The 27505-nt window shown below is 49.1% G+C and overlaps 2 protein-coding genes across 2 annotated transcripts in view; both read left to right on the top strand.

The window, feature by feature from the left end:
- Positions 1-841: 841 nt before the first annotated feature.
- LOC149326719 (uncharacterized) lies at positions 842-13685 on the top strand. The gene is made up of 2 exons (XM_089564658.1): positions 842-1847; positions 13567-13685. The coding sequence occupies exons 1-2, from the start codon at positions 842-844 to the stop codon at positions 13683-13685; spliced, it is 1125 nt and encodes a 374-aa protein (XP_089420784.1).
- Positions 13686-13785: 100 nt separating this feature from the next.
- LOC149326720 (uncharacterized) overlaps positions 13786-27505 on the top strand; it is a 37886-nt gene continuing 24166 nt past the window's right edge. The window contains exons 1-4 of the mRNA XM_089564659.1: positions 13786-14172; positions 16001-16314; positions 24320-24539; positions 25837-26054. Coding sequence (XP_089420785.1) covers positions 13786-14172; positions 16001-16314; positions 24320-24539; positions 25837-26054 — 1139 coding nt within the window. The remainder of the gene's footprint in view (positions 14173-16000; positions 16315-24319; positions 24540-25836; positions 26055-27505) is intronic.

Here is a 27505-nt window from a genome sequence, read left to right on the forward strand (position 1 = left end):
ATACAGTAAAAAGTGTGACAATGCAAAACAACAATAAACACTAACGAAAAATAATGCTGGGTGTAGCAGTGTTACTCAATGAATACATTCTGGCACCAGCACAATAACTGGGTGTAGAAAGCTGTATAGCTTTCCTTTCTAGCCGTATGGCTGCGCTCGGGTGGATGCCAATGAGTAATTATTCCCTTATTACAATAACTAACAAAACATGAAAAGTGGCACATGTGAAATAACAAACAGGCGGGCAATTTTTACTCAAAACAACAGAACTGTTTCTGGGGGGAAAAAAGGCATCACAGAGTGAAGGAGTTAGGAAAACATAACAGATTGTGAACACTGGTTTTGTTTCAGTTAGTTTATGGAAGAAAGATGTTTTTCCAGCTCTTCTGCAAAGTTTTGTGACTGCAATACCTCGACAGGTATAGAATTCCATTCATGTATAGTACGCGGAAAGAAACTATTCATATGGGATTTTGTTTTAGAAAATATTGGCGTTAGTGAAAGGTTATGTCTGTGTCTTGTCAGGCGTGAACTTAGAAGTTTTACGCAATGAGGCCGCTGAAGTGCGCTTTCTCCATTTATAATGTTATGTAAAAATTGGAGACGTGTAAGACAGGCCTTCGGCTCCCGAACCTTGGGTGGCTAGCGTAAGAACGAAGAGGACGAAGACAGCGGCGCCGATGCTCGTGCGTGTGCGCTGATCGCTGCCGCTGAGACTGATCGCTGCCTTCGAACTGAACCGAGACGTACCGCTAGCCGTTCGCGACGCAGCGCCTTCGTAGACGTCCTACACTACACTTGGTGGAGGTGCTGTCTGCTCTCACTATCGAGATACGGCACCATGCCCAGACTTCCAGGCTCTACCACGGTGTCCGACCCCCCGGCCCAACCTGCCCAGCCTGCTGGCCCTGCTGTCATCTTTTCTGGTGCCGTCCGTCAGCGGGACCCCGCGATCTTCAGCGGCACGGATGACACCGACGTGGAGGATTGGTTGGCCACCTATGAACGCGTAAGCGCGTATAACAAGTGGGACGACAGCGTCAAGCTTACCAACATTATATTTTATTTAAGCGACGTTGCCAATCTATGGTTCCGCAACCACGAAGCGGACATCTCCAGCTGGGCGGATCTGAAAACCAATCTCACGGAGGTCTTCGGCCGTCCCGCTGTGCGTAAGCTTCGTGCCGAGCAACGCTTGCGCAGTCGGGCACAACAGAGCGGCGAAAACTTTACCAGCTACATCGAAGATGTAGTCGATCTCTGCAAACGCATCAACGCTTCCATGAGCGAGGCAGACAAGATCCGAAATATTCTGAAAGGCATTGATGATGACGCCTTTCAGATGCTCGTCGCGAAGAATCCCCAGTCTGTCTCCGACGTGATAAGCCACTGCCAAAGCTTCGATGAGCTGCGCAAACAGCGCCTTTCGACCCGCCGAGCCGGCTTTCAAGAGGCAAATATTTCCAGCTTGGCTCTTTCCCGGGACGGTGCTCTGGACCATCAGTCGCTCCTTCAGCACATTCAGAAGTTCGTCCGTGAGGAAGTCGCCCGCCAGCTGTGCTTGTCGACCAGCCCACCTACTCCTGCGCCGCCGCTCACTCCCAACATCCAGCGTGTCATACAGGAGCAGGTCGCCGAGGTACTGCCCTCTCCTCCTCCACCTCCTCAGCAGCCGCTGATCACGGCTCCGTTAACGTACGCGGATGCTGTGGCGCGACCGCGGCCTTCGCCTGCTGCTCCTGCCTACGGGCCGCCCCATCACCTGTTAGAGCCCCAGCGACCTGCACCAACCGCTTATCGTCCGGTTGCCCGCCCAAGACCACAGCCGCAGCCTCTCAACCCCTGGCGTACGCAAGACAACCGCCCAATTTGCTACGCCTGCGGAGTCCCTGGCCACGTGGCTCGCTTGTGCCGCAGTCGCGACTATCGTCGGTATACTTATAGGCGTGAGCCGATTTACGATCTATCCCCCGCCTCCTCGCCTGTGTCACATGAGCCGCCTCCCGATCCGTCTTCGTCTAGCTACCGTTTCCGCTCTCACCGCTCGCCGTCCCCTGGCCGACGTTCCCGCTCTCCGATGCTCCGCCGCCCACCCGCTCCGCAAGCGGAAAACTAACGGCCGCAGTTCCGGAGGCAAGAACTGCGCCGCCAGCGACTCGCTCAAGCCCTGTATCCGTGCCAGCCAACATTATCACCGTGTTCGTTGAGGGAGTCGCCGTCGAAGCACTTGTTGACACGGGCGCAGCCGTTTCTGTTCTTAGCCACACACTCTGTCGCAGGCTCAAAAAAGTGACGACGCCTCTTCCCGCCGTTTCTCTCCGAACCGCCAGCGCTCAGGACATTCGACCATTAGCCGCCTGCACCGCCCGCCTGCTTATCGAGAACGTCCCCTACACAATAGAGTTCATCGTCCTCGCCCGCTCATCTCACGACGTCATCCTTGGTTGGGACTTCCTTTCCACTCATCACGCTGTTATTGACTGCGCCCGTGCTCAGCTTGAGTTATCGCCCTTCAGTGCCGCTCCCTTGGACGTGCCCGACGCTGCTGCCGCTGCTGTGATCGTCTCACAGGACACTGACGTTCCGCCCTTTTCTTCAGTGCTCGTGCCTCTTTCTTGTGCTGCTCTCTCCGACGCAACTGTCGCATATACGCCCTCTTTACGATGCGCTGACCAGAAATCTGTTTTGCTGCCTCATGCCGTGCTGACAATTATTCGTGGCTCCAGCGCTATTTATGTGTCTAACCCGTTCTCCTGCCCTACCACTTTGCTCCGTGGCCAATCGCTTGGTAGTGTTGCCGTGCTAGATCCCTCCTCAGCATACCCCCTCGTCGACAGCTCGGCCGACCTTCACGTCAGCGCCATTACGCCTGTTTCCATCGCCAATCCGTCTCCTCTCGATGTTTTTCACCGCTCCATCGACGCCGCCCTGACGCATACCCCAAGGGCCCAACTTGCCGCCGTCCTGCACCGTTTTGCAGCTTCGTTTGATTACCAGCAAACATCATTGGGCCGCGCAACCACCGTCACCCACTGTATTGACACTGGCACACATGCCCCTTTGCACCAACGTCCGTACCGTGTGTCAGCCGCTGAGCGCCGCATCATTGACGAACAGGTTACCGACATGCTCAAGCGCCACGTGATACAGCCGTCGCAAAGCCCGTGGGCATCGCCGGTGGTCCTTGTCAAGAAAAAAGACGGTTCCATCCGGTTCTGCGTTGATTACCGTCGTCTGAACAAGATTACACGCAAGGACGTTTACCCTCTCCCTCGTATCGACGACGCCCTCGACTGCCTGCAGGGCGCTGAGTTCTTCTCTTCATTGGACTTGCGCTCTGGTTACTGGCAGGTGCCGATGGCAGAGGCCGATCGCCCAAAAACTGCATTCGTCACACCCGACGGGCTTTATGAATTTAATGTCATGCCCTTCGGCCTCTGCAATGCCCCTGCCACATTCGAGCGCATGATGGACAACCTACTCCGCGGGCTTAAGTGGCACATATGCCTTTGTTACTTAGATGACGTTGTGATATTTTCGCCAGATTTTTCGTCTCACCTCCAGCGCCTTGAGACTGTTCTTCGCTGCCTGGCCGACGCTGGCCTCCAACTCAATTTAAAAAAGTGCCGCTTCGGAGCTCGGCAGCTTACCATTCTCGGACATGTCGTGTCCAAGGATGGCGTTCTCCCTGACCCGGCAAAGTTACGAGCTGTAGCAGAATTTCCGAAACCGACTTCTGTAAAAGACCTCCGCAACTTCGTAGGCCTCTGCTCCTATTTTCGCCGCTTTGTCCGCAACTTCGCCACTATCATCGACCCTCTGACCAAGCTCCTTTCCGGCCACGACCTTTCAGCCTGGTCGCCAGCCTGTGATGAAGCCTTTACGACACTCCGTCGCCTCTTGACCACACCGCCAATTCTGCGCCATTTCGACCCTCGTTCTCCGACGGAACTCCACACCGATGCCAGCGGCGTCGGCCTCGGTGCAGTCCTCGCGCAGCGCAAGCCTGGCTTTGACGAATATGTTGTCGCTTACGCCAGCCGGACACTCACAAAAGCTGAGGCGAACTATTCTGTCACTGAGAAGGAGTGTTTAGCCATCCTGTGGGCGATAGTCAAATTCCGCCCTTACTTGTACGGGCGCCCTTTTGACGTTGTCACCGATCACCACGCCCTCTGCTGGTTGTCGTCTTTGAAAGATCCCTCTGGTCGACTGGCACGCTGGGCTCTGCGGCTTCAAGAGTACGACATCCGCGTGGTCTATCGTTCCGGCCGTAAACATGCGGATGCTGATGCCCTCTCACGTTCCCCTCTGCCGTCTGAGGCAGCGTCTTCTATCTGCGCCCTGTATTCTTTGACGTTTGAGCCCGCTGATATGGCTTCCGAGCAACGCAAAGACCCATGGATCGCTTGCCTCTTGGATTTCTTATCTGGCCAATCACCTCGACCTCCTTCCCGTGCTCTGCGCCGTCAGTCCCACCATTTCGCCATCAGAGACGAGCTGCTTTACCGTCGGAACTACCTTCCGGATGGTCGTAAGTGGCTGCTTGTCATTCCGACCCATCTGCGCTCCTTCATTTGCTCTTCCTACCACGATGATCCGCAGTGTGCTCATGCCGGCTTCTTGAAGACCTTCACCCGCCTTCGACATCGGTACTACTGGCGTGGGATGTACCGTTATGTGCGCAAGTTCGTTCAGTCGTGCCCCGCATGCCAGCGCCGAAAAAACCCACCTCGCCAACCCGCCGCTCCTTTGCAACCGCTGCCTTGCCCAGCGCAGCCCTTCGAACGTGTTGGCATCGACCTCTACGGCCCTCTTCCCAGCACATCAGCCGGCAACCGCTGGATCATCGTCGCCATCGATCATCTTACCCGGTACGCCGAAACATCACCTTTGCCATCTGGTACAGCCCACGACATTGCATCCTTCGTCCTCCATCGCCTCGTTCTTCGCCATGGTGCTCCCAAAGAGTTGCTGAGTGATAGAGGTCCAGCCTTTCTGTCTGAAGTTGTCGAAGCTCTCCTCCGGGAATGCAACATCGTTCACCGCACCACCTCTGCCTACCATCCGCAGACAAATGGCCTGGTTGAGCGTTTTAACCGCACTCTTGGCGACATGCTGGCCATGTATGTGGCTTCCGATCACTGCAACTGGGACCGCGTTCTACCTTTCGTCACCTATGCTTATAACTCCGCTACTCAAGCCACCACCGGATTCTCTCCATACTTTCTCCTCTACGGCCGTGAGCCTTCTTGCACAATGGACACCATTCTCCCTTACCGCCCTGATGCTTCTGAATTTAAGCCTCTTTCTCAAGCCGCCACTTATGCCGAAGAATGCCGCCAGCTTGCCCGGTCTTTCACTTCACACTCCCAGCAGCAGCAGAAAAGCACCCGTGATCCCTCTGCACTACTTCCCACCTATCTTCCTGACTCATTGGTCTGGCTCTGGGTTCCTTCCTCAAGTCCCGGCCTTTCCTCCAAACTTCTCAGCAAGTACCAGGGCCCCTACCGCATTCTTAAACAGACATCCCCCGTCAATTACCTCATCGAACCCCTTACACCGTCTACTGATCATCGTCGCCGAGGCCGTGAAATTGTCCACGCCGACCGCCTCAAACCATATTACGACCCCGCCGTCGTCACATCTCCCTAGACCGCCAGGATGGCGCCTTTTCGCCCGGGGGAAGTTGTAAGACAGGCCTTCGGCTCCCGAACCTTGGGTGGCTACCGTAAGAACGAAGAGGCCGAAGACAGCGGCGCCGATGCTCGTGCGTGTGCGCTGATCGCTGCCGCTGAGACTGATCGCTGCCTTCGAACTGAACCGAGACGTACCGCTAGCCGTTCGCGACGCAGCGCCTTCGTAGACGTCCTACACTACAGACGACTTATCTTTCGCCTGTTTTCCAGCGTACTGATTTTATTTGCAAGCATTGTTAAAGACGGAGAATCCTCTCTTTTATATTTACTAAAGATGAATCTGATAGCCTTCCTTTGAACACGCTCTAAATTCGTTATATTCTTTTTAGTATGAGGATCCGATACAACTGCTGCATACTCCAGTTTGGAACATACAAATGTGTTGTATGCTAACATTTTGGTATGTGCAGGTGCGTTTCTAAGTTTTCTTTTCAAGAACCACAACTTGCGCAATGCTGCTGAACATGTAATGGAAATATGGTTTGACCAAGAGAGTTTACTATTGAATGTGACACCCAAATACTTGTATTTTTCAACCTCAGACATTATTGTGTTGTTAAGTACATAAGAAAATACACTAGGTTCTTTTTTCCGTGTGACTCGCAGCAAAACTGTTTCGTTTACATTGATTTCCATGCACCAAAGTTCACACCAATCACGGATAGCATTAACTGATTCCTGTAATTGCTGTCGTTCCTGGAAACAATTTTTCTAAAAATGACACAGTCATTCGCAAATAAATTAACATGGACATCATCAGGAATTACGTCGACCATATCATTAATATAGATCAAAAATAAAAGTGGTCCTAATACGCTGCCTTGCGGTACACCAGAAGTTACCTGACGGATATTGGAAGTACATTTGTTTATTTCAACAAATTGCTGTCTATGACGGAGGTTTATCGGATTTAACGTCCCAAAGCAACTCAGGCTATGGGGGGCGCCGTAGTGGGGGCGCCGTAGAACCGCCACCTGGGGTTCTTTAACGTGCAAAGTTGGTGGGTATTCCAGTCACCTTTTATAGGCTCCCAAAAGTGCAAAAGTTTCGGATAGGTATTTCTGTTCAAAAATCAATTTTCTACTTACTTCTTTTTCGCACCCCAGTCATGTAAACTCTCACATAAAACTCGAGTCGGAGCCCGTGAGGTATTTGAATAAATAAATGTGCGTGCGTGCGTGCGTGTGTGTGTGTGTGTGTGTGTGTGTGTGTGTGTGTGTGTGTGTGTGTGTGTGTGTGTGTGTGTGTGTGTGTGTGTGTGTGTGTGTGTGTGTGTGTGTGTGTGTGTGTGTGTGTGTGTGTGTGTGTGTGTGTGTGTGTGTGTGTGTGTGTGTGTGTGTGTGTGTGTGTGTGTGTGTGTGTGTGTGTGTGTGTGTGTGTGTGTGTGTGTGTGTGTGTGTGTGTGTGTGTGTGTGTGTGTGTGTGTGTGTGTGTGTGTGTGTGTGTGTGTGTGTGTGTGTGTGTGTGTGTGTGTGTGTGTGTGTGTGTGTGTGTGTGTGTGTGTGTGTGTGTGTGTGTGTGTGTGTGTGTGTGTGTGTGTGTGTGTGTGTGTGTGTGTGTGTGTGTGTGTGTGTGTGTGTGTGTGTGTGTGTGTGTGTGTGTGTGTGTGTGTGTGTGTGTGTGTGTGTGTGTGTGTGTGTGTGTGTGTGTGTGTGTGTGTGTGTGTGTGTGTGTGTGTGTGTGTGTGTGTGTGTGTGTGTGTGTGTGTGTGTGTGTGTGTGTGTGTGTGTGTGTGTGTGTGTGTGTGTGTGTGTGTGTGTGTGTGTGTGTGTGTGTGTGTGTGTGTGTGTGTGTGTGTGTGTGTGTGTGTGTGTGTGTGTGTGTGTGTGTGTGTGTGTGTGTGTGTGTGTGTGTGTGTGTGTGTGTGTGTGTGTGTGTGTGTGTGTGTGTGTGTGTGTGTGTGTGTGTGTGTGTGTGTGTGTGTGTGTGTGTGTGTGTGTGTGTGTGTGTGTGTGTGTGTGTGTGTGTGTGTGTGTGTGTGTGTGTGTGTGTGTGTGTGTGTGTGTGTGTGTGTGTGTGTGTGTGTGTGTGTGTGTGTGTGTGTGTGTGTGTGTGTGTGTGTGTGTGTGTGTGTGTGTGTGTGTGTGTGTGTGTGTGTGTGTGTGTGTGTGTGTGTGTGTGTGTGTGTGTGTGTGTGTGTGTGTGTGTGTGTGTGTGTGTGTGTGTGTGTGTGTGTGTGTGTGTGTGTGTGTGTGTGTGTGTGTGTGTGTGTGTGTGTGTGTGTGTGTGTGTGTGTGTGTGTGTGTGTGTGTGTGTGTGTGTGTGTGTGTGTGTGTGTGTGTGTGTGTGTGTGTGTGTGTGTGTGTGTGTGTGTGTGTGTGTGTGTGTGTGTGTGTGTGTGTGTGTGTGTGTGTGTGTGTGTGTGTGTGTGTGTGTGTGTGTGTGTGTGTGTGTGTGTGTGTGTGTGTGTGTGTGTGTGTGTGTGTGTGTGTGTGTGTGTGTGTTTTGGGTCGCCATCTTCTTCGACATGGGAACTGGCAGATGCGCTTTCTTCATCGCCCTAGGAGGAAGCGTGGTTTTATCGAATTCGGACGCTAGTTTATGCGCCTCTTGGTTTGTTGCAACCGTGTCGTGCTGCCATGGTTCACTTTATCTGAGATGCAATGCCATAGCCCTAATACATATTTTGACGGTAGCTCCTCTCATTTGTAATGCGCAAGCGTTCGTTATAATTGAGGCCTTTATAAGTGGGCTCGACTGTATCTGTATTGCTTCCGTACGCCCATACCATGTGATACCATACGCTTAGCGCTGGTCAAGATGGCACTGCTGACGCGGCTTATGAAGACGAAGAAGATGACAACAAAATTTATTATTTATCTTGCAAGGTCACTGCCAACTGCTACTGAACAATCGTATTTAAAGAAAATAGCAGTCTTATAAAGGTTATCGTAGTTAAGTGCGTTTTAAATCTGGCGCAAGATATGTTAGTTATCAGATTTAGAGGCGATAATACATATTGCACATTAGCTTACGTCAGGGCTGTGAGAGCAACGCAATTCATGGACAGAGATAAGAGAAAATTGAACACTTTTTGCAACGTGTCACTATGGCCATAGGCAGCAAGTTGGCGGGAAAAGGTAAATGCCATAAAAGGGGCAAACGACTAAGACAATCAAGTATATTTCGTGATGAAAAAGAAGAGAACCGGCCGATTTCACGCGCGCATCTTCGTCTTCGGAATACTAACCGGAATACTAACAACAACAACAACAAAGCCTCGCGCTCGTGGATGGCGTTCTAAAAGAAGCTGTCGGTTTTCTCGTAGCCCTGTTTTTTAAATTCACTGATTTGGCACCATTCTTTGCTAGCGGAAAGCCTCAGACTTTCGGGATTCCATTCGTAAGCTTCGCAGTTTTTCCCGCTTCGAAGTTTCAAGACCTGAGCAAGAAAAGCTCGAAGATGTGGTTCCTGTTCAGGCGAGTGAGTCGCATTCATGATATTGCATTTTTTTTATATTTTTGATATTGCAGAGTGTCATTGCCTTGTTACGAGCTCACCATGGCTTGGCAAACTATACGCGTCCTGTAGAAGCATTAGTACTACGCAGGATTTTAGCATTGCTTTATTTCGTGACGGTTCACTATCGTAAGTTGATCGAAAACAGGCATTTCCACTTCAATCGTGAAAACGGCGAATATTTCTGAATACTCTTTTCTAACTCAATTTCCACCGAAATAGTAAAGCATTCATATTTTTTGTTGCGGAAGCAACTCTACGCTAGGTGTGAGCGATTTCGCGGAGCCCCCGAGAGCCCCAACTGCGCATGCGCGAGGAGCGAGTATGAGAGCGTAATTTCCTTTCTTCAAATACAATTTTAATCTTCTTCATTACGCCCCCGCTTTCTCTTCTTTCACTCCCACTTCCTCTCTTCCTCAGCAAACGGATGGCGGGTGTCCACAGAGATATGTGAGCGGGACACTGCGTAATTTCCTTTCCCCAAATACAATTTTCATTTTCTTCATTACGACCCCTCTTTCTTCTTTCACTCCCACTTCCTCCCTTCCTGTACGGTGCGGTTCGGGTGTCCTCCGAGATTACAGAGAATTACTGCGGCATTTCCTTTCCTCAAAAAGCGTTGCGTTCAAAGGGCAAGGCATCGCGACGAGCGGGTGGTGGCGATCCGTGGACTCCCTGGCAACGCTACAACACGCTGTCGCGTTCCACTCGAAAAGTCGAAGCTTAAGCGTCATTTATTATCAGTTAATTAGTATTTAGTCGCGAATCAGTAACTGAAAATTAATTAGTATTTTTTCATTACTTAGTAATTAGTACTTGATTATGCGTGACGTCATCCAGTGGTGACGTCACCAGTGCTACACAGGCAGTCAAAGTCGTGCGGAAACTGCTTTCGCCTCTACTTACTTTAGACAGACAAATTGCCCCCTGAGATGCCGCCGCCGCTGCGATTGCCGCGCCGTTGCTTCCGCAGTTCTACTCGGGATGGCCATTGGTAAAACCACAGCCAATTTTTAGAGCGCAGCTCTTTGGCGTCCGTTCCTGGGTTTCGCGTCGTCGTCGGCGTCGGCGTCGGCGTCGGCCTCGTAACCAGCTCCGCCCCCAATGTCACGCTTTTCAATTGGTCGAAATGCTCGTGACGTCACAGTGCGCGAATTTCAAATGGGGCCAATTGTACTTTGGCTAGTAACCATGCAACCAATCAAAGGGATCGTATAGTGATGCTGCAACTAAGTTGGACTGAGTTTAGTTAATTGATTAATTAATCAATTAGCCTAATTAATATAGAGGAGAATGAAGAGGTCAGAAGAAAAGAAAAGAAAGACGCGCGCCGCAGCGACAACAGCGTCCGCGGAAGGAGACGCTGCTGAAAAAAAGAGATAAGTACGAATCCGCGTTCCCTCCACCACCACGCACTTCCCCACTCAGTAAGACGTTGCTCGTTTCATATACGTTGTGTCGAACATCCTAGACAGTTCCAACAATTGACAGGTTAATGACAGAACACGATGGATAGAAATAGCCTAATTAACCTTTCTAGTTAGACCGCATAAATCAATAAAACCGAGGACGAAATTGGTCGAGTTGGGGAATCGAACCAGGGTCTCCGGAGTGCGATACGAGCACGCTAGCCACTCCGTAATGCCAGCTGAATGGTTTGGAATGAACAAAGGCGCGTCTAGCTAATACGGCGTCTTCGTTCACTCCCATCTTCCCCCTTTCCCTTACGGCGAGGTGCAGGTGTCCACCCAGATATGCGAGAGAGATACATTTCCTTTCCTCAAAAAATAAATTTACCGTCCAGCAAGGCGTACAGCCGAATTGGCGATGGCGTTCTGTGGACTCCCTGGCAGTGTTGCAAGACGCTGTCGCGTTCCACTTTTACAGGCGAAGCTTAACATGTTAACCACACATCAGTAACACACGCAGACAGCCAATGGACGCGTCATTCGCTGGCAGCACTTGATTCATCATTCACAACCACATTCTTAACGTACGCTCCCTTGCCGCACATGCCAAGGACGTACACCACGATCACATTCTGCGCCATTCCTCTGTACTTTGCTTTGCTGAAACCTGGATGGATCCCGAAGAGCCTCTCGAAATCATAGATTTCCTATACTGCTGTGGTGCTCGCAGAGACCACAACAGAGCGGCGGGAGTCGCTATCTACTTGCGCACAGGTCTCTCTGCAATACCAGTCGAATTGTTTGGCACGTCACATGAAGTTGGCGAACTGTGCGCCGCAAAGTTGCCCAACGGCTTGCTGGTAGTAGCTGCCTACTTCGCCCCTACCGCACTCACGAAAGACGTCGTGCACTTCCTGCAACTCGCATTAACCGTCCATCGATCCACACCGATGTTAGTAGTGGGGGACTTTAATGTTGACATAAAGACAAACAGCAATTTCCTAACACTTATGCGGGAGAACATCCCGTTCCGCTCGCTCGTAACGCGTCCCACGGCTGTGACAACCTCGCGAGGCACTTGTATAGATCTCGTCTTTGAGAATCAAGCATTGGTGTACCAAGTCGAACATATATCAGTCTATTTCTCCGACCACAAAGCTTCCTTCATGACTGTCAGGAACTGTTAGTGGAGTCTTTGTTAAAGGAATACGTGTGAAAAATTAAAAAAAAATTCTGTGATAGCGCATACATGTGTTGCTCGATTTCTTTGTCTCAATCTATCGAAAATGTGAAACAGCTTATTTGCTGCGCTCAAATTTCGCATTAGGAAGTAACGTAATCGTCGGTAATTTTTTAGTTCGCAATCATGACGGCAGCGATTGTTTCAGACCACCCACTTTTCAAGCATTTCTTCCCGAGCGGATAGCATCGCGTACATGCTTAAATTCAGAAAATATGTGTCTGCTGCTGCAGGCTGTAACTGATGTGAGGGGGCTAAGGCCTCGTCAGGCTTCCAAGCCTTTAGCCTTGCGCCACCCGCAGGGATTCATCTGTATTGTCTCCTGCAAATAAAAAGCCAATTCAATTCAATTCAATACTAGGTTTAGGGCATTTTTCTACGCTGTACTTTCGATCGCTGCTATTTTTTCAAACCACCTGCTTTTCTAAAGACTGTATCCAGCACAACATTCGCATTGCGCGTTGTTCCCACTGCGTCCGCTCTACTACGCAACCTGCATTCATCTGACTTCACTTTATGAACTTCAGGGTTCAACTCTTTTTTTTTCTGCGCCATTTCCAGTCTTCAATATCTTTATTTGCATTCTATAGGACTAATTTTAACACTTGCTATACTTATGGCTCTTATTACTTTGGATTCAGTTTATAATATCTAAACCGATGGTTCCGATATTAACATTTAACATTTATTAAAAGTCATTACATTTCGCACATTGTCTTCAGTCACCGCTTAGCTATCAAGGCCTAAGTACTGCTATTCTTCCGAACTTAGATTCCCTGAACTTCATCAGCTTGATGGCCTAGCAGACTACAGAGTAAACCTATCCGGCCTGCAGAGTAGTTGTGCTGAGAAATACCCATCCAAAAGTTTTGTACCTTTGGGAACCTATAAAAGGTGACTGGTATATAGAATACCCACCAAGTTTTCAAGTTTAAAAAACAGTAAGTGGCCGAAATTTCCGGAGCCCCTCACTACGGCGTCTCTCATAGCCTGAGTTGCTCTGGCACGTTAAACCCGATAAACCTAACCTAAGCCACCAAGTTTGCGGGGTTACCTGTAGCATTGTGTTCTTTAAAGAAAACATTAGCTGGGGTTTAGCTTTGGTTAAACCTGGTAGGTTGCGTAAGCCCGTCTAGCAGCTTCTTGAGCGCGCCACTTAGCAAGGCGCTGTTCGCGTTCTTCATCTGTCTCGGAAGCCCGTTGTCGTTTCGTGGCTTCGTCGAGCCGACGTAGCCTCTCTTTCTGTTTATCAGGTGGCATAACGACTGAGCCGGCAGGTTGGGTTGGTTGCGACTGAGAGATGGATGAAAAGGAAAGTGCACGGGCCTGCCGAGTGGCTCAAGCCGAGCCACCACCGCTGCCACGTGCAGACAGAATTGTGTTGAAAGATGAGGAAAGAGAAAAAGGGAGAGTAAAGATGCGCGTCGCAACAATCGCATCCGCCGGAGCGGACGCTGGCTGAAAAAACAGATACACGGTTGTTGTGTGTTTGTTGCGACTGAGAGAAGAATGAAAAGGAAATTGCACGGGCCTGCCTACTGGCTCGAGCCAAGCCACCACCGCTGCCACGTGCAGATAGAGCAGAGTTAAAAGATTAGAGGAAAGAGAAAAACGAAAGAAAAGACGCGCGTCGCAATAACAACCGCGACCGCCGAAGCGGATGCTGCTGAAAAAACAGAAGCGGCCAAAGCCGCGCTCGCTCCCCTAGATAAACGGCAAGCGAGCGAAGGCATTTTATACCTCTCCCTCCGTTCTCCAGCCACCTCTCCACACTCCACATCTGGTGAGAGCGCGGCGACGGCAGCGCCTCCACTCGGCAGCGGCGCGGCTGTAGCTGTAGTGTGCCGTGCCTCGCGCTGCCCTTACCCGACGGCTTGAAATGGGGGCCCATCTGCGGTCGCTCTAAAGGTCAACCGTGCCTCGCGCCGCTCCTACGCGAAAGGCTGAAACATGGCGTAGTATTGCTTACGCAGTACAAATGTCCTACGTGGGGTGTATCTATTTTACGGTGGGGTCTCGACTTGTGCGTGAGGCATCAAATGGCCCCGTGTCTGACCCGTCACTCGTTCCTCCACGCAAGCCTACGCAGGCGGCTTCCTCTCCGCCCAAGGCACCAGTTGGCAGCCCAGCTCGTGTGTCTCGCCTGAGGCGGATGTCACGTGCCCTGAGCAAGAGTGGACGCTCTCCCATGTTTATGCGCACCCTCCAAGTCACCGTGCTTTTGCTGGGGCTGACCAACCTCTACCTCTACATCGACTGGTATGAGAAGCGTTACCCCAAGCCTCCTCTGGGCATCCTGACGGGGGAGCTGTTGAAAGGATTCGAGCGCTACTCACCCGATGACAACCACAGCGAGGAAGTTTTGGTGAGCGCTCCGATACGATTGTTTTCTAACATAACTGGCTCATATTTCTAAGTATGGCTTTTCCAGTCCAACTCGCTTTGTGCCATAGTTATTCCTTTGCGTCTGAATGATCACAGACTGAAGGGTTATATATAAGCAAGTAGAAATTTATCTTTTCAACCTCTCTCTAGGCAAAATACAGGGTGATGACGATGCGATCCCCTCCCACCTTGCCCAACCCCCCCCCCCCCCCCAACCCTCTGCCCTTTCCCGAGATCACCCGTTTAGAACTGCACGTTCCCACTCGACCACACATGGCGTACTGAGAAGATATGCAACACTTTGTTTGATTTCAGTAATACTTGTCCTCTGACTAATTGATCTTCTACTTATCCGTTGTACTTTTTCGCTGGTTCATCAAAGATCACAGATCACTGGGTGATAAGTTCATGCACTCCGGCAGGAGGAGGAGAAGAAAAATATTGACCTAAATGTTGACCAGCATAGAGGCAGAGACTCCTCTGTCCAGGAGTCCAGTCGCCGTAGCTACTGCACAGGCCCGTTTAATCAGCTGGAGCTGGTCTTCCATTAGACAGAGTTTATTGCCGCTGCGCCAGAGTGGTATATGGGAAGTTAGGAACCACCAAGTTGTATAGGCAGCCCCAGGTTAGATGCTAAGGGAGGGGGGGGGGGGGGGGGGGTCGTTGCACCACGGGCAAGTGGAGGGATATAGAGTGGCACCTATTTTGTGGTATCGGGCCTACCTTGGCGACATTTTAATCATGCAGGGGCGCTGATTATGGATTTTATTGGTTTTCGATATGTTGTACTCTAAAACCTACAGAGTGCTACTAAAGAAACTCAGCCATAGAGATTTTTTTGCAATCTTGATCTCCCGGGCTTCTCAAGTCCCATTGACGAAATGAAGTTCCGATGGCTCAATTTATAATATATATTTAATATAGTATGTGTTACATGAACATTAGATTACTATATTTATATAATAATATGTTTATTTCATCTATTCAAAAAACTTTTACCAAATCGCCCAAACCAAGCTCCTGTTTCACCTCATCACACAATAAAAGAGATATAAAAACATACATGGGACTGATGTAGGTCTCTCATCTATGAAGGCTGTGGGCGCACCTTCGTCCTATATGCGTGTCAATAGTCTCACCCAATCAGAGCTTAAATAGTACACAGGCGGCGTGATCTGAAGAACATCGGCTGCCTTCCGCATGATGCATCACGAGCTTTATGGTTCAGGCCAGCCTTTTCCTATGGCAGTCGTTGATTATGCGTGTCTTCGCCTCCGACACGCTGCGACGCCGAAGAAAGCTATACATATACCATTACGCTGCAGAAAAGGCTGCTTGTCAAAAATTACAAAAGTAACGGCCAAATAAAATTCTAAAAGCTTTAAACAGTTGTCGAGAGATAGACCTGTTGAAGACTGAAACGAAAGCTCTCCCGAAACCTCGACAGATTCTTCCACGGCAGCTAGAAGTTCAGTTTTTGGGAATGGAATAAAATAAATCCTCAACATCGACAGAGAAGGCATATCCCACGTTGTGGCGATCCCGGAGGAACTCTAAAACATATTCAGACTTCTTTGGTTAAGAACGGATCAAACACATTTTCACACCTAAGCTTGTTCAACAGAAACCGGCTGACACATTGCTGCCACTAGTCATTCTCACTGACAGTCGTTCTGAAAGGAATGCTGGAAGGAATGCCGAAGGAAGCTTCAGTTATCGTGGAGAAATTGCCTCATATTATTACTGTCGTAAAAGTGCACCTGCTCCGTAGGCTAAGTCATTGGCTGTATGTCGGAAACCGCTCGCAGGCCGAAGTCTTTGGCCCTGAAGTCAAACCAGACGTACCGTGCGCCACAACCACCTGCGAATGGCTCAAAAAGCAGACGCACGGAGCTGCTGCTGCTGGGCCCAGAGCCGACGCCTGCGACGACTTCTACAGCCACGTGTGCGGTGGGCGCACAGGAGGCCGAGCCCTCCATCGACGCGCCGCCGAGGACCTGATGGTGGCTGTGGTGGACCACCTACTGTCGGCAGCCGTGCCTCTGGATGGCACGGCCCCCCAGCACCTGCGCATGCTGCAGAAATGCATCGACGGAGGAGCCATGGATTTGGCAGTCGCCTGGTCGGTAGAGCGGGTTTCACTACGTTCGTAAATCTTAATATGGTACTCAATTCAATTCAATTCACCTTTATTTTCAACATTTTTACAATGTTGTCGCTCTCCCAGGCAAAAAGCTGTAGTAACAGCTTGACGAGGCCTGGAAGCCGGCGGCAGACAGCAGTGACAGCGGTACAAAAAAAAATTATACACAAGATATCAATTGCTATTACACACGGTGACGCACATTTTATCATGGTCACATTTTATCACAGATTTACAAAAATAAGAGGTGAAGTAAATTAATCAAAAAAAGATACTGAGATGTTATATAAAAGCCAGGGTTAACATGCACATAAAACTGCAAAAAAGCGATAATTGCACATATGAGAGGTTAAACTACCATGTGTACGTTTTTATTGAGCACGTTACCATTTTAGGCCAGAAACAGCAAACACGGGTAACTCCAGAAACATTGAACGCAAAATCTTACGAGTTATTAAAGCTAGATAGACTGATCTGATTTAGTAACACTGGCACTGTATAGCTTAATGACTGGAGAAGGTAATTAGTTCGGTGGTGTGGAATCAACCATTTTTCAGGGGCGCGTGTTTTCGAAATATTACAGCGCAACGTTGCACCTGAGAGTGAGAGAAGGAATTCTTTATACATTTCGTTAGCAAAATAAAAGTGGTAGAGGAGGCGGTAACTATACAGAGACTCAATGTTAATGACATGATGCTGACGAAATAGCGCGGCTGAAGGATGTAAATATGGCACATTGTTTATGCAACGCATGGCTTTTTTTTCTAGACGAAGAAGTGTACCGATGTTTCTTTTTTTGTAGTCGTTCCCCATACTAGTGTGCAATAGTTAAGGTGTGAACGGAACAGTGCGTGGTAAACTTGTAGTCTAATGGATATCGGAAGGAGGTCACGGGTTCGAAATAAGGCACCTACAGCAGATGAGAGTTTTTTAGCCATTTGCTCAACATGACTGTCCCATGTCATCTGACTAGAGAATGTGACACCAAGTATTTGATGCTCTTTCACGATATCTATTGCATTAGGTCCCAATTTTAGCTCACGACTAGAGGTCAAGCGTTTGTTTTTAGGCGCAAATAAAATTCCTTTTGTTTTTTTTAATATCATCATCACCATCATATCATCATCATCACTAATATCATCATCATCATCAGCCTGACTACGCCCACTGCAGGGCAAAGGCCTCTCCCTTGTCTCTCCAATTAAGCCTGTCCTTTGCCAGTTGCGACCACCGTATCCCCGCAAACTTCTTAATCTCATCCGCCCATCTAACTTTCTGCCGCCCCCTGCTACGCGTGCCTTCTCTTGGAATCCACTCCGGAATCCCCTTCCTTTAGGACCAGAGGTTATCTTGCCTTCGCATTACTTGCCCTGCCCAAGCCCACTTCTTCCTCCTGATTTCAACTACGATGTCATTAACCCGCGTTTGTTCTCTCACCCACTCCGCCCTCTTCCGATCTCTTAACGTTACGCCTATCATTTTTCTTTCCATAGCTCGCTGCGCTGTCCTTAACTTTAGCTGAACCTTCTTTGTTAGCCTCTGCGTTTCTGCCCCATAGGTGAGTACCGGTAGGATACAGCTGTTGTATACTTTTCTCTTCAGGGATATTGGTAAGCAGCCATTCATGATCTGAGAGAATCTGTCGTATGCGCTCCACCCCATTCTTATTCCTCTAGTTATTTCCTTCTCATGATCCGGATCAGCGGTCACTACCTGCCCTAAGTTGACATATTCTCTTATACTTCCAGCACCTCCATACCAATTGCGAGCTGCTGTTCTCTTGCTAGGCTGTTGAACATTGCTTTGGTTTTCTGCATGTTATTTTTTAATATAATATAATACAACTTAATGCCTTCAGCATCACGCTTAAGATCAGCTGCAGTTTAGTACCTAAATTTAAATATTTCATAGAGACCGTACGACCATGTAACGCTTTCCTTGACATTGAATTTGTTTTTACCAAGTGCTCTCTTATAGTTTCACCTCGCTGCTGGTGTCTTTATGATCGGCTACGCGAGTCATATATTTTTTGTGCTGCCAACGTTACTTGGAGTACACCATGACATCAATACTACCACTAAATTTTACACTGTACCCCGCCGCGGTGGCTCAGTGGTTATGGCGTTAAATCCCAATAAACAAACAAACAAATTTCACAGTGTCTGCTGTGCAAGGCTTGTAAGATGATTGAATTAAGTGATGACGAATTACGTGCTGCGCGATGATACAATCACATTACCAGGGCTGCGACTCTTGTAGCCAGGGGTGCTTTTCGACACAGATATTGTTATATTTATATGGCGGGGAGTGCTGGAAGGAAGTCTGTTAAACCTACTCCTTTGTTGTTTCGCAGTGATCACAGCACATGGAGCAACGACCCAGATCTCCCCTGCCCAGACCACTATCCGGTCTTTCCTCGTACAGTGGCCGAGAATATGTTCAACAACGCAGACGATATCGAAAGGCAAGCACTACCGTGTTCTACTCTTCTAGAAGCGAGAGCTCATATTCTTCTGGCTGTGCTACATAACTAGGGGGTATGGTGAACTACGAGGAAATGTGCCTCGAGTTTCAGTGCCAAACCAAATCCGCAGCACATCCTTTTATAGGAATTAAAACATCAGCAGGGTACTCTGCAGCAGTAGCCCGCAGGTACTGCTGCAGGCGAAGCAGGCTGCCTGCGTTAACTGATTACGCGGGCATTGGGCGCAAGATGGTGACTTTTGCCCATTTTTTTATTGCTTAAGCAATACTGCGCAAGGTTTTGAGCCTTCAGCGTCGTCCTGGTGGACCACGTTAGACCTTTAGCTTGACCTCTGTTGTGACGTCACGCCAGACGGAGAGAAAACTGGGGCCCAACTCAGCTCGTCGCTGCTGTCCCAGCGGTTCCACGCCGCGCCGCGCAGCAGCTGCGCGCCGCTGCCGCGGATAACAAAAAATAAAAATAGAAAAACAAAAAGTAAAACAAAGATATTTTAAAAATAGAAAAAATAAACAATGGAAAATATAAAAAATATAAAAAATAAAAAATAACAAAAAGTAAAGAAATGAAAAAGAATGGAAATATATAAACAAAATAAAAAATAAAGAAAACGTGAGCATATTACCTTCCCGTTTCAAAGCGGGCGCTCCTATCCATCCATCCATCCATACATCCATGCAGCGGTTATCCGCAACCTCGGCCGCCGCCTTGGGCGCGTATCTCGGAGCTTCTAGACAATCATCCGCTAGCGTCAACCGCTCGTTTTGGCGACGAGGCACGCATAAATCTCCCAGCACGTGGGGGCCCTCGCGTGGTGAGTATAATGCCATGTGTAAAACAAATGGGCAAAACTTTGATCAACATAAGCTTTACTAAGAGCACTACCAAGACACCAACAGCCAAACCAGGCGCAGCCAGGGCTATTGCTTTCGCAACTTACCGGGCTTAACCAAGCTAAGCCTCTGCCAATTTTTTTGTGCTACGCATAACTAAAGAAAGTCGATTCTCTCCCCCCCCTCCCCTTTCGTTTCCGCTGTACGCTCTCATTTGTATGGTAGAGTCGAAAGATGTGGACATTGGACTCCTACAGATGTGCAGGCAACGGCCATACACAAGCGGAGACGGCCGTACCGGCGAGTATGCCGGCGTGCGGGCAGCCATGCATGCTAGTTTCTAAAGATTCATCGTGGGGGGTACAGCGCGGACAAGACGAAGGACGAAGCAAGAAGGCTGCACAGACGAGCGCTGACTTCTTGCTTCGTCCTTCGTCTTGTTCGCGCTGTACCCCCCACGATGAATTATTATAAACTCGCCCAGCTATCCATCCTTCTTTAGTTTCTATAGCTTCGCAACATGCATGCACCGCATCAGGGACCACTGCGCTTTCTCTGGCGTTTGAAGCCTTCCAGTCAAAGTGAGTCAGTAGCAGGCGTACACAGTTCTTTCATGGACTGCTGTACGTAAATTGACTGCGCTCATTTGTCGAGACAGTCAGCGCCGTTTTACATTCTCCACATCCGACTCTGTGTTGGTCTGAAAAAAGGGGTATCAGAAGCGCTCCACCTTCTAAGTGATCAGACCAACATGTACGCTCAGACCGCCCACATGCATATATATGGGCGATATACCGCACTGGTTGAGAGATGACAGCTTGGAATTCTTTACAGCTCATTCTGGACCAAGGAGCAGGATTAGAAAGTCTGTCCGCTGACAAACGTTTCGCGAAGATTTGCCTTGGCACTAGTTACTACTGGAAGTGAAGTGCTTTTCTGCAAACCTTGTTCAAAAGGTTCAAACTGGCCTCCTGTCCCAGAGTGAACTGACGCACCCTTCTCAGAAGGCAGCCTGTGCTTCTGTGCTTCTATTTAGCTCGAGTCTGCGAAAAACTTGCAGATTTTGTTTTTCAGCAGCTCTAAAACAGTACAACAGGCGCGATACATGTGTCGCCGTATAAGCAGGCACCTACAGACTTGCGCCGCTGGCTCTCTGGTGGTGGTGAAAACTTTTATTGCCAAAGATGTAAATCGTGGGGGCGAAGCCCCCTACATGGCACTTTGATGCCTCCTCAGTGTGGTGCCTCCTTACAACGCGAAGGATAGCGCCTGGAGCGCAATCCTTTTGTGAGCGCTGGAGATGATCCGGCGCTGGTCTTGAGCGGACGAGCTGGTCAGAAGAGACTCCCAGTAAGACTCCGCCGCGGTTGGTGATGGGGGATGAGGGAAGGTGGGGCATATGAGGAGTGTGTGTAAGAAGTCTCCTGGTTTGCCGCAAAGTTTGCAAGATGACGGGTATTGGTCTGGGTATCGGGCATGCAGCAGTACTGGGTATGGAGCAGTTCGGGTTTGTAGTTGTCGCCAATGTGCAGCCTGCGCTATGGTGAGGGATGGAGCTGGGGGTGCGTATTCCCTTCGTTTGTCTCGGTAGTACGAGAGAATATCACAGAAGGAGAGCAGGCGCTCCGAGGCTCGTAGAGGGGGCTCGACGCCTGCCCGGAATGTGAGACCTCGGGCTAGGGAATGAGCCTCCTCGTTGCCAGGCAGGCCAGCATGTGCTGGCGTCCAGATGAGGCTGATGAGGCGCCGGGGCTGCCAGAAACGTAGTAAACGAGCAGCGGTGCTGGATATATAGCCCTTGGCATAATTTAAAACTGGAGATTTGGAATCGGAAATAATTTTTGTGGCAGGTGTAGAAATGAGAGCAAGCGCGATGGCTGCCTCTTCTGCCTCTGTGGTCGAATTGGTAATGATTGAGCTGGAGGTTAGAAGCTTTGCATTATTGTCGGCTACCGCCAGGGCCATACGGGAGCCTGTCGTATATTCCGCTGCGTCCACGTAGACCACCTCATGGTCCTCGCTATACTGTTTGTGAAGGGCCCGAGCCCTTGCTACTGTGCGTTCCCTGTCTCGCTCAGGGTACATGTTCTTGGGGATGGGGGTTACGTTGAGGTTAGAGCGGAGGGTAGCATAAAGGGGGACCCCTTCGGTAGGCTCTATAATTGGGGTCAGGCTCAATTGGGACAATAAAGTACGACCAGCCTCTGAGCTGGATAGACGGGATAGTTGTGCCATAAAGGTAGCTTCTTTGAGCTCCTCAAAGGTGTTGTGCACACCGAGTTTGAGGAGTCGGTCGTTGGATGTGCTGGGGGAAGACGTAGAGCCGTTCTCGTGCAACTACGTAGGAGCGCATTAACCCGGTCTTTCTCCTTCTTTTTGAGGGGTAGGTATGGAAGGGCATATTGTCACGTTTTAGTGACGACAGTCCAGCGGTCAGGAAGACACCAGAAATAATTGCAAACGAAGCTCTTTATTAGGGCTGACTTGCGCCCGCAAAAGAACTGAATCACTCGGTGGCGGCGTAAGCAACAAGCGTGCTCGTCAATCGTCGATCTACGAATGTCCGTCGCTCGCGGCATCGCTCAATTTAAAGCCGGTAAGTAAACTTCCAGATAACAAGAGAAGATCATCTACAGTAATCTGGAAAAACCTAGATGCAGCCTTTCATGGCTGCGATCAATCGAGATTAGTGTGGTCGCTTCTCGCGTCACGAACAAAAGTGATAAAACCCTTTCCTGCAGCCTTGAGCGTGAACGAACAAACACTACAATGATACGTGGCAATATGTTGTGCGGCTTATGATGTAAGCCTGGATGAGGCGAGTCGTGTTTCGCTCGCGTAGGCCAGCCCTGCGGTTCGCTATGCGGCGAATCAGTCGAGTTGTGTGTTGAGCGTGTGTTTGAAGTGTCTTTATGATTTCTCCGTGCGCACCGTGGGAGTGGAGAACCAGTCCTAGCACGCGGATTTTGTGTACTAGTGGGATGGGATGGGTACTTAGGGCGAGGGAGATGGGTGCATTGACTGAATCGTGTTGCTGCGGCCGGTAGAGGAAAAGCTCCGATTTTGAAGGAGAGCAGGTCAGGCCACGCTCCCGTACATATGCGTCGATGGTGGTTAGTGCCAATTGTAGATGTTCTTCTATTTCGGCATCGCTGCCATGGTTTGCCCACACAGTGATGTCGTCGGTGTAGAGGCTGAAATGGATGTCGGGAATTTGAGCTAGCTGTTGTGGTAGGTGAAGAAGTGCTATGTTGAATAAAATAGGGGAGAGGACGGCTCCCTGGGGCGTACCTCGAGCTTCCAGCGTGATCCCTGGTAGGCTGTGATCGCCGAAGGTAAGCGTGGCTGTGCGGTGGCTGAGGAAGTCTCGGATGTAGTTGTACATCCTGGCGCCGACTCCCAGGGTCGTAAGGTTTTCCAGGATAGCTGAGTGTGTAACGTTATCAAATGCCTTAGTGAGATCCACCCCTAGGATAGCTTTAGGGTCGGAGGTCTGTGAGTCGAGAATGTGATGTTTTAGCTGCAAGAAGACGTCCTGTGTGGAAAGCCCTGGTCGAAATCCAAACATGCTAGTGGGCATGAGATTGTTGCTTTCTAGGTATTGGCAAAGACTGCGCTGGAGTACATGCTCTATGAGTTTGCCAACAGAAGATGTGAGGGAGATGGGTCTGAGGTTAGAAGTGAGCAGAGGTTTGCCAGGTATGGGTATGAAAATGACTCTCTCCTCTTTCCATTGTGGTGGGAGGGTGCCCAGTCGCCAGCACTCATTACAGTATTTTGTAAGTGCAGCAATGGATTGTGCGTCGAGATTCCTGAGAGCCTTGTTATGTACCCCGTCTGGTCCGGGAGCTCAGGACGTGTTAAGTGTGTGGATTTCAGCCTGGACCTCTGCTTCTGTAATGGGTTGGTCAAGCTGGTCGCTAGGGGGGCCTGCATAATCAGGGTGGTGTGCAGGAGGGTATGTGGGGAAGTACTGATTTCGAAGTTCTTGGAGGAGGTCTGGTGGAGGTATATCGGAAGTATGTGTAAGTTTGGTGAGGGCGTGTCTCTGGGTAGTCTTAGAGTGAGTGGAGTCTATTAAGTGCCGAAAAAGGTTCCAGGTCTGAGGCAGACTCATATTGCCATCGAGCTTGTTGCAGATAGATTCCCAGTTTTGACGTGAAAGATTCGCTGCGTGCGTTTCTATCTCTTTGTTAAGGCGGGCGAGGCGACGCTTAAGTGTCCGGTTCCATCGCTGCCTTTGCCAGCGGCGCTCTAGGCCTGTTTTAGCCTCCCATAAATGTAGGAGGCGGGAGTCAATTGTGTCGTTTGGGCAGTCTTCGGGTAGAGTACAAGTTACGGATCGGACATCGCTTTTTAGCTGCTCGGTCCATCATGAGCAAGAAAGTTTTTTAACACATAGTTCAGACGAATGGTTTGTAGAAACGACCTACATAGGCCGGAGAGGCACACAACTTAATTCGTTGAAATTCTTTCCGAAAACAGGTGAGCTATTCCCTCCTTCAGAGCTCCAGTCCGTGCTCAAAGCTCAATAATCTGCTTAAGGCCATCAGATCGTGTTCTAAAGGATTTATAAAGTGGTCATTTCGAGAAAATTCACAATGACACTGCAGCGAAGAACAGGAGCGAATTTGGGTGAGAAAATGTTTTTTTATGGTTTGCAATGCAGCTCTCTCCAGGGCCTGGACGCTCTCACTAACCTGGAGCAGGAAGATCGCAAGATTCCGCTCACGACAAGCAGGGTGCAATCCTTCTGCCGCTGGCTGGCGGATTCCGCACGCTGCCACTTGCGCCAACTGGCCGGGAACGTGTCCATCAACGACGAAGTTACCAGGCGTTACCAGAAATTCTGGAACGAACTATTTTTTTCATCAATCTACTTATCGCAGGTGACGAAGGCATCATCTCTGTGTTCTCCATTCATGTTCCATTATACCGTTAATCTTGGTGTTAGCAGGCTGCTGAATGCATTACATGGAATGCGCTGCTATCGAAATCGCATACATCTCCAAGCAGTTCTTGCACTGTTTCGTTGCGGCTGGGCAGAGATCGTTTGTGGAGGAGGTTCGCATGCGGCGACTTCCACTTGGGACGACCGGTGCAGGAAAGTTGTCCATGGGCACATAAGTCAGTACGTCCCCAGACCTCCAAGGCAAGGGGTCGACGGAGGCGCTGAGGCCGTCGGGTGGCGCCATACGTCGCGTATGGGAAGCAGCCGCGAAAAGTGCATGATCTCCTGGAATGTGACAATTACTGCCTTGGTTAGCTAAGAAATAGAAGCTTTAGCTTCGCACTGGGCGGATACCTTTAGTCGGGAGGAGCACAACAAAATATTCGGCGATATCAGTACATATACTATCGGGGACAAAAGTGGTACACCCCACGCGGGGGGACAATAGTGTTGCAACGCCACATACAGGCGACATCTGGGATCGAGACAGCCAAGGCGTGGCATTTGTTATCAGCAGGCATGACGCTTGGTCGTTTAAACGTTTCTTGCTTTAGCTCGCCAAAATACCGCAGTTTTTCGCTGCTTCGGGTACCCGCCCCGTGGAGTATACCACTTCTGTCCCCAACATTCGTGAGTGTCATCGTTTGTGCCAGCGCGAACATTTTGAACGTTCGGCGCAATGCTGCCCGTGTTGGACTTCTCGTGTACTAGAAATGCCATAATGTACGCTCCTTCCTGTTCGACGAAAACATAAACGACTGTGTCTCTTTTATAACATTATGAACGAAACTGTTGGGATTGATCAACAATGTTATATAAAGGAGTGCACATCTCGCATAACTTGTAATAAACACGCTCGATATGTCGAGGAAGTCCATGCTGTTAAAGATTGCTTTAAATATTCCTTCTTTCCGCTGACCGCACATGACTGGAATCGGCTACCTGATGACGTGGTGTCTGTGGAATCTCGTGATGAGTTTTCGTCTCTGCTTTATCATTTGTGTAGGACTTAGTAAGCATACTTTGTTCCGGGTTTGTTTGTTTGTTTGTTTGTTTGTTTGTTTGTTTGTCTGTTTGATTGTTTGTTTGTACCAGTTTCTCTTAGTATTTCTGTCACTATGCATGTATCGTTTCCACTCCTACCTTAGTCCTGGAAAGGACTGGTAGTATGTAATAAATAAATAAAACTGCTGCACATGTGTACGTGCCTTTAAGACATGACAAACCTTCTACAGGAAGACAACCCTTTGTATGAACTGGCGGGAGGCAGAGAGGCAGCTCGGAAGCGTGGCTGCGCCCAAATACACGAGGCCCTGTTCAGGGAGGAGAGCGCCAAGGCAGCCACGGCGGTGCTGGACCGGCTGACCGGCGGCGGCGTTCGGGAGACCATCTCGGAGCTCATGGAAAATGCGCAGTACATGCTGAGTCAGCGGGTGCCTTACTGGCTCTCCAGGTGAGCAGCCTCTCTGTGAAACGCGATATACTGCTATCCTGTCAAGACTGCTGTAGTTTCTGTTTACTTAAAAGCTGCAGAGATGAAGAACCGAAATTCGCTTTTTCTCTTCGTTTCAAATCAAATCAAATCAAATTTATTTCAACATCACAACGTACATTGCAATGCTGCGGGTGCAGGCAAAAAGCCCTCAGGAGGCTTGAGGAGGCCTACACCCCACTAACAAACACTTGGCAGAAACAGCTATGATGATCACTATGTTCGGAATGAGCATAAAACAATAGGAAAAATTCAGAAGAACACAAAAGAAACGAAAGACAAAACGAATTACATGCAATCTTCTTTCAGAGTGAGAAGATACATTCCAAGTTAAGAGTAGTTGGCAAACAGTATTTAAACATTTGACGCCCGTAATTTGTTCGGCTGCGAGGAACTACCCAGCGGTCAGTGCTACGTGTGTTGTACACATTGGTTCGCAATGCTAATGAAGCCAGATCTTTGAGGTATGTGTCATTTTCGGATATGCCGCGGTGGTAGTGTGAACTAAGCACCGAATTTTGCAATGTGGTGACGGGTAAAAGCTGCAATACATCAAAGATTGGTTTTGTGTGGGTGTTGAAGTTGGCATTTTTAATGATACGTGTTGCTTTTTTCTGTAACCTAAAAAGAATGTTAATATTAGTTTGTGTGGTAGTGCCCCAGATCAGAAAACAGATGCTCAGCGTGGAAAAAAACAATGAATTTTTTTTTCCCTTTCAAGCCTCTTTTGTCAATTCCGTAGTTCACATTCACTTTTTTTTACTGCTACCAGGCAACTATGAATTTTTTTTCACCCTATCGTGTGCTCAAAACGTATTTGCATGTATATTTTTGGGTTTTAACACAAAGTGAACGATGAATGAATGCCAGAAGGTGTTTTATTTGTGGTCTTCCCTACCTTCATACTTCTCGCACCGCGCCCTTGTACTACGCAGCATGTTTTTTTTTTTTTATATACTGGCATTATGTGACCCTTCCCGCATTTCTTCATCGCATCTGCACCCGACCTGCCTCCGTTCCCCATTTCCACCACTCCCTGTGATGGCCATATTAATCAGACGGTCACAAGATTACTTATTCCCGACTTCACACTCGCATTACCCACACATACAAATACCTTGGATCACACCTGTCACACCATCTTACGTTATGTAGCTAACGCACACTAACCACATCACTGCAGCATCCAGCCAATCCTTTGATTATCTCCAATGGACAACGAAGTTTGCCTCAGCGCATGCAAAATTACTAGCCTGCACCACATTAATACGCCCAAAATTAGAATATGCAGCCGCCATTTGGAACCCACATCAGGAATAGCTCTCTGAGAGCATAGACACTATTCAAAATCGCGCATTAGATTGTTCATTTGGATTATTCAACCTACACAAGTGTAACAGATCTGAAGAACC

Source organism: Amblyomma mixtum, chromosome 10, assembly GCF_055824585.1.
Source record: "Amblyomma mixtum isolate Tamu chromosome 10, ASM5582458v1, whole genome shotgun sequence".
Lineage (NCBI taxonomy): Eukaryota > Metazoa > Arthropoda > Arachnida > Ixodida > Ixodidae > Amblyomma > Amblyomma mixtum.

Coding starts and splice junctions, on each gene's coding strand:
- LOC149326719 (XM_089564658.1), top strand. CDS start 842: ATGCCCAGACTTCCAGGCTCTACCACGGTGTCCGACCCCCCGGCCCAA. Junction 1,848..13,566: donor GCAGCCTCTCAACCCCTGGC/GTACGCAAGACA, acceptor TCCGTTCTCCAG/CCACCTCTCCACACTCCACA.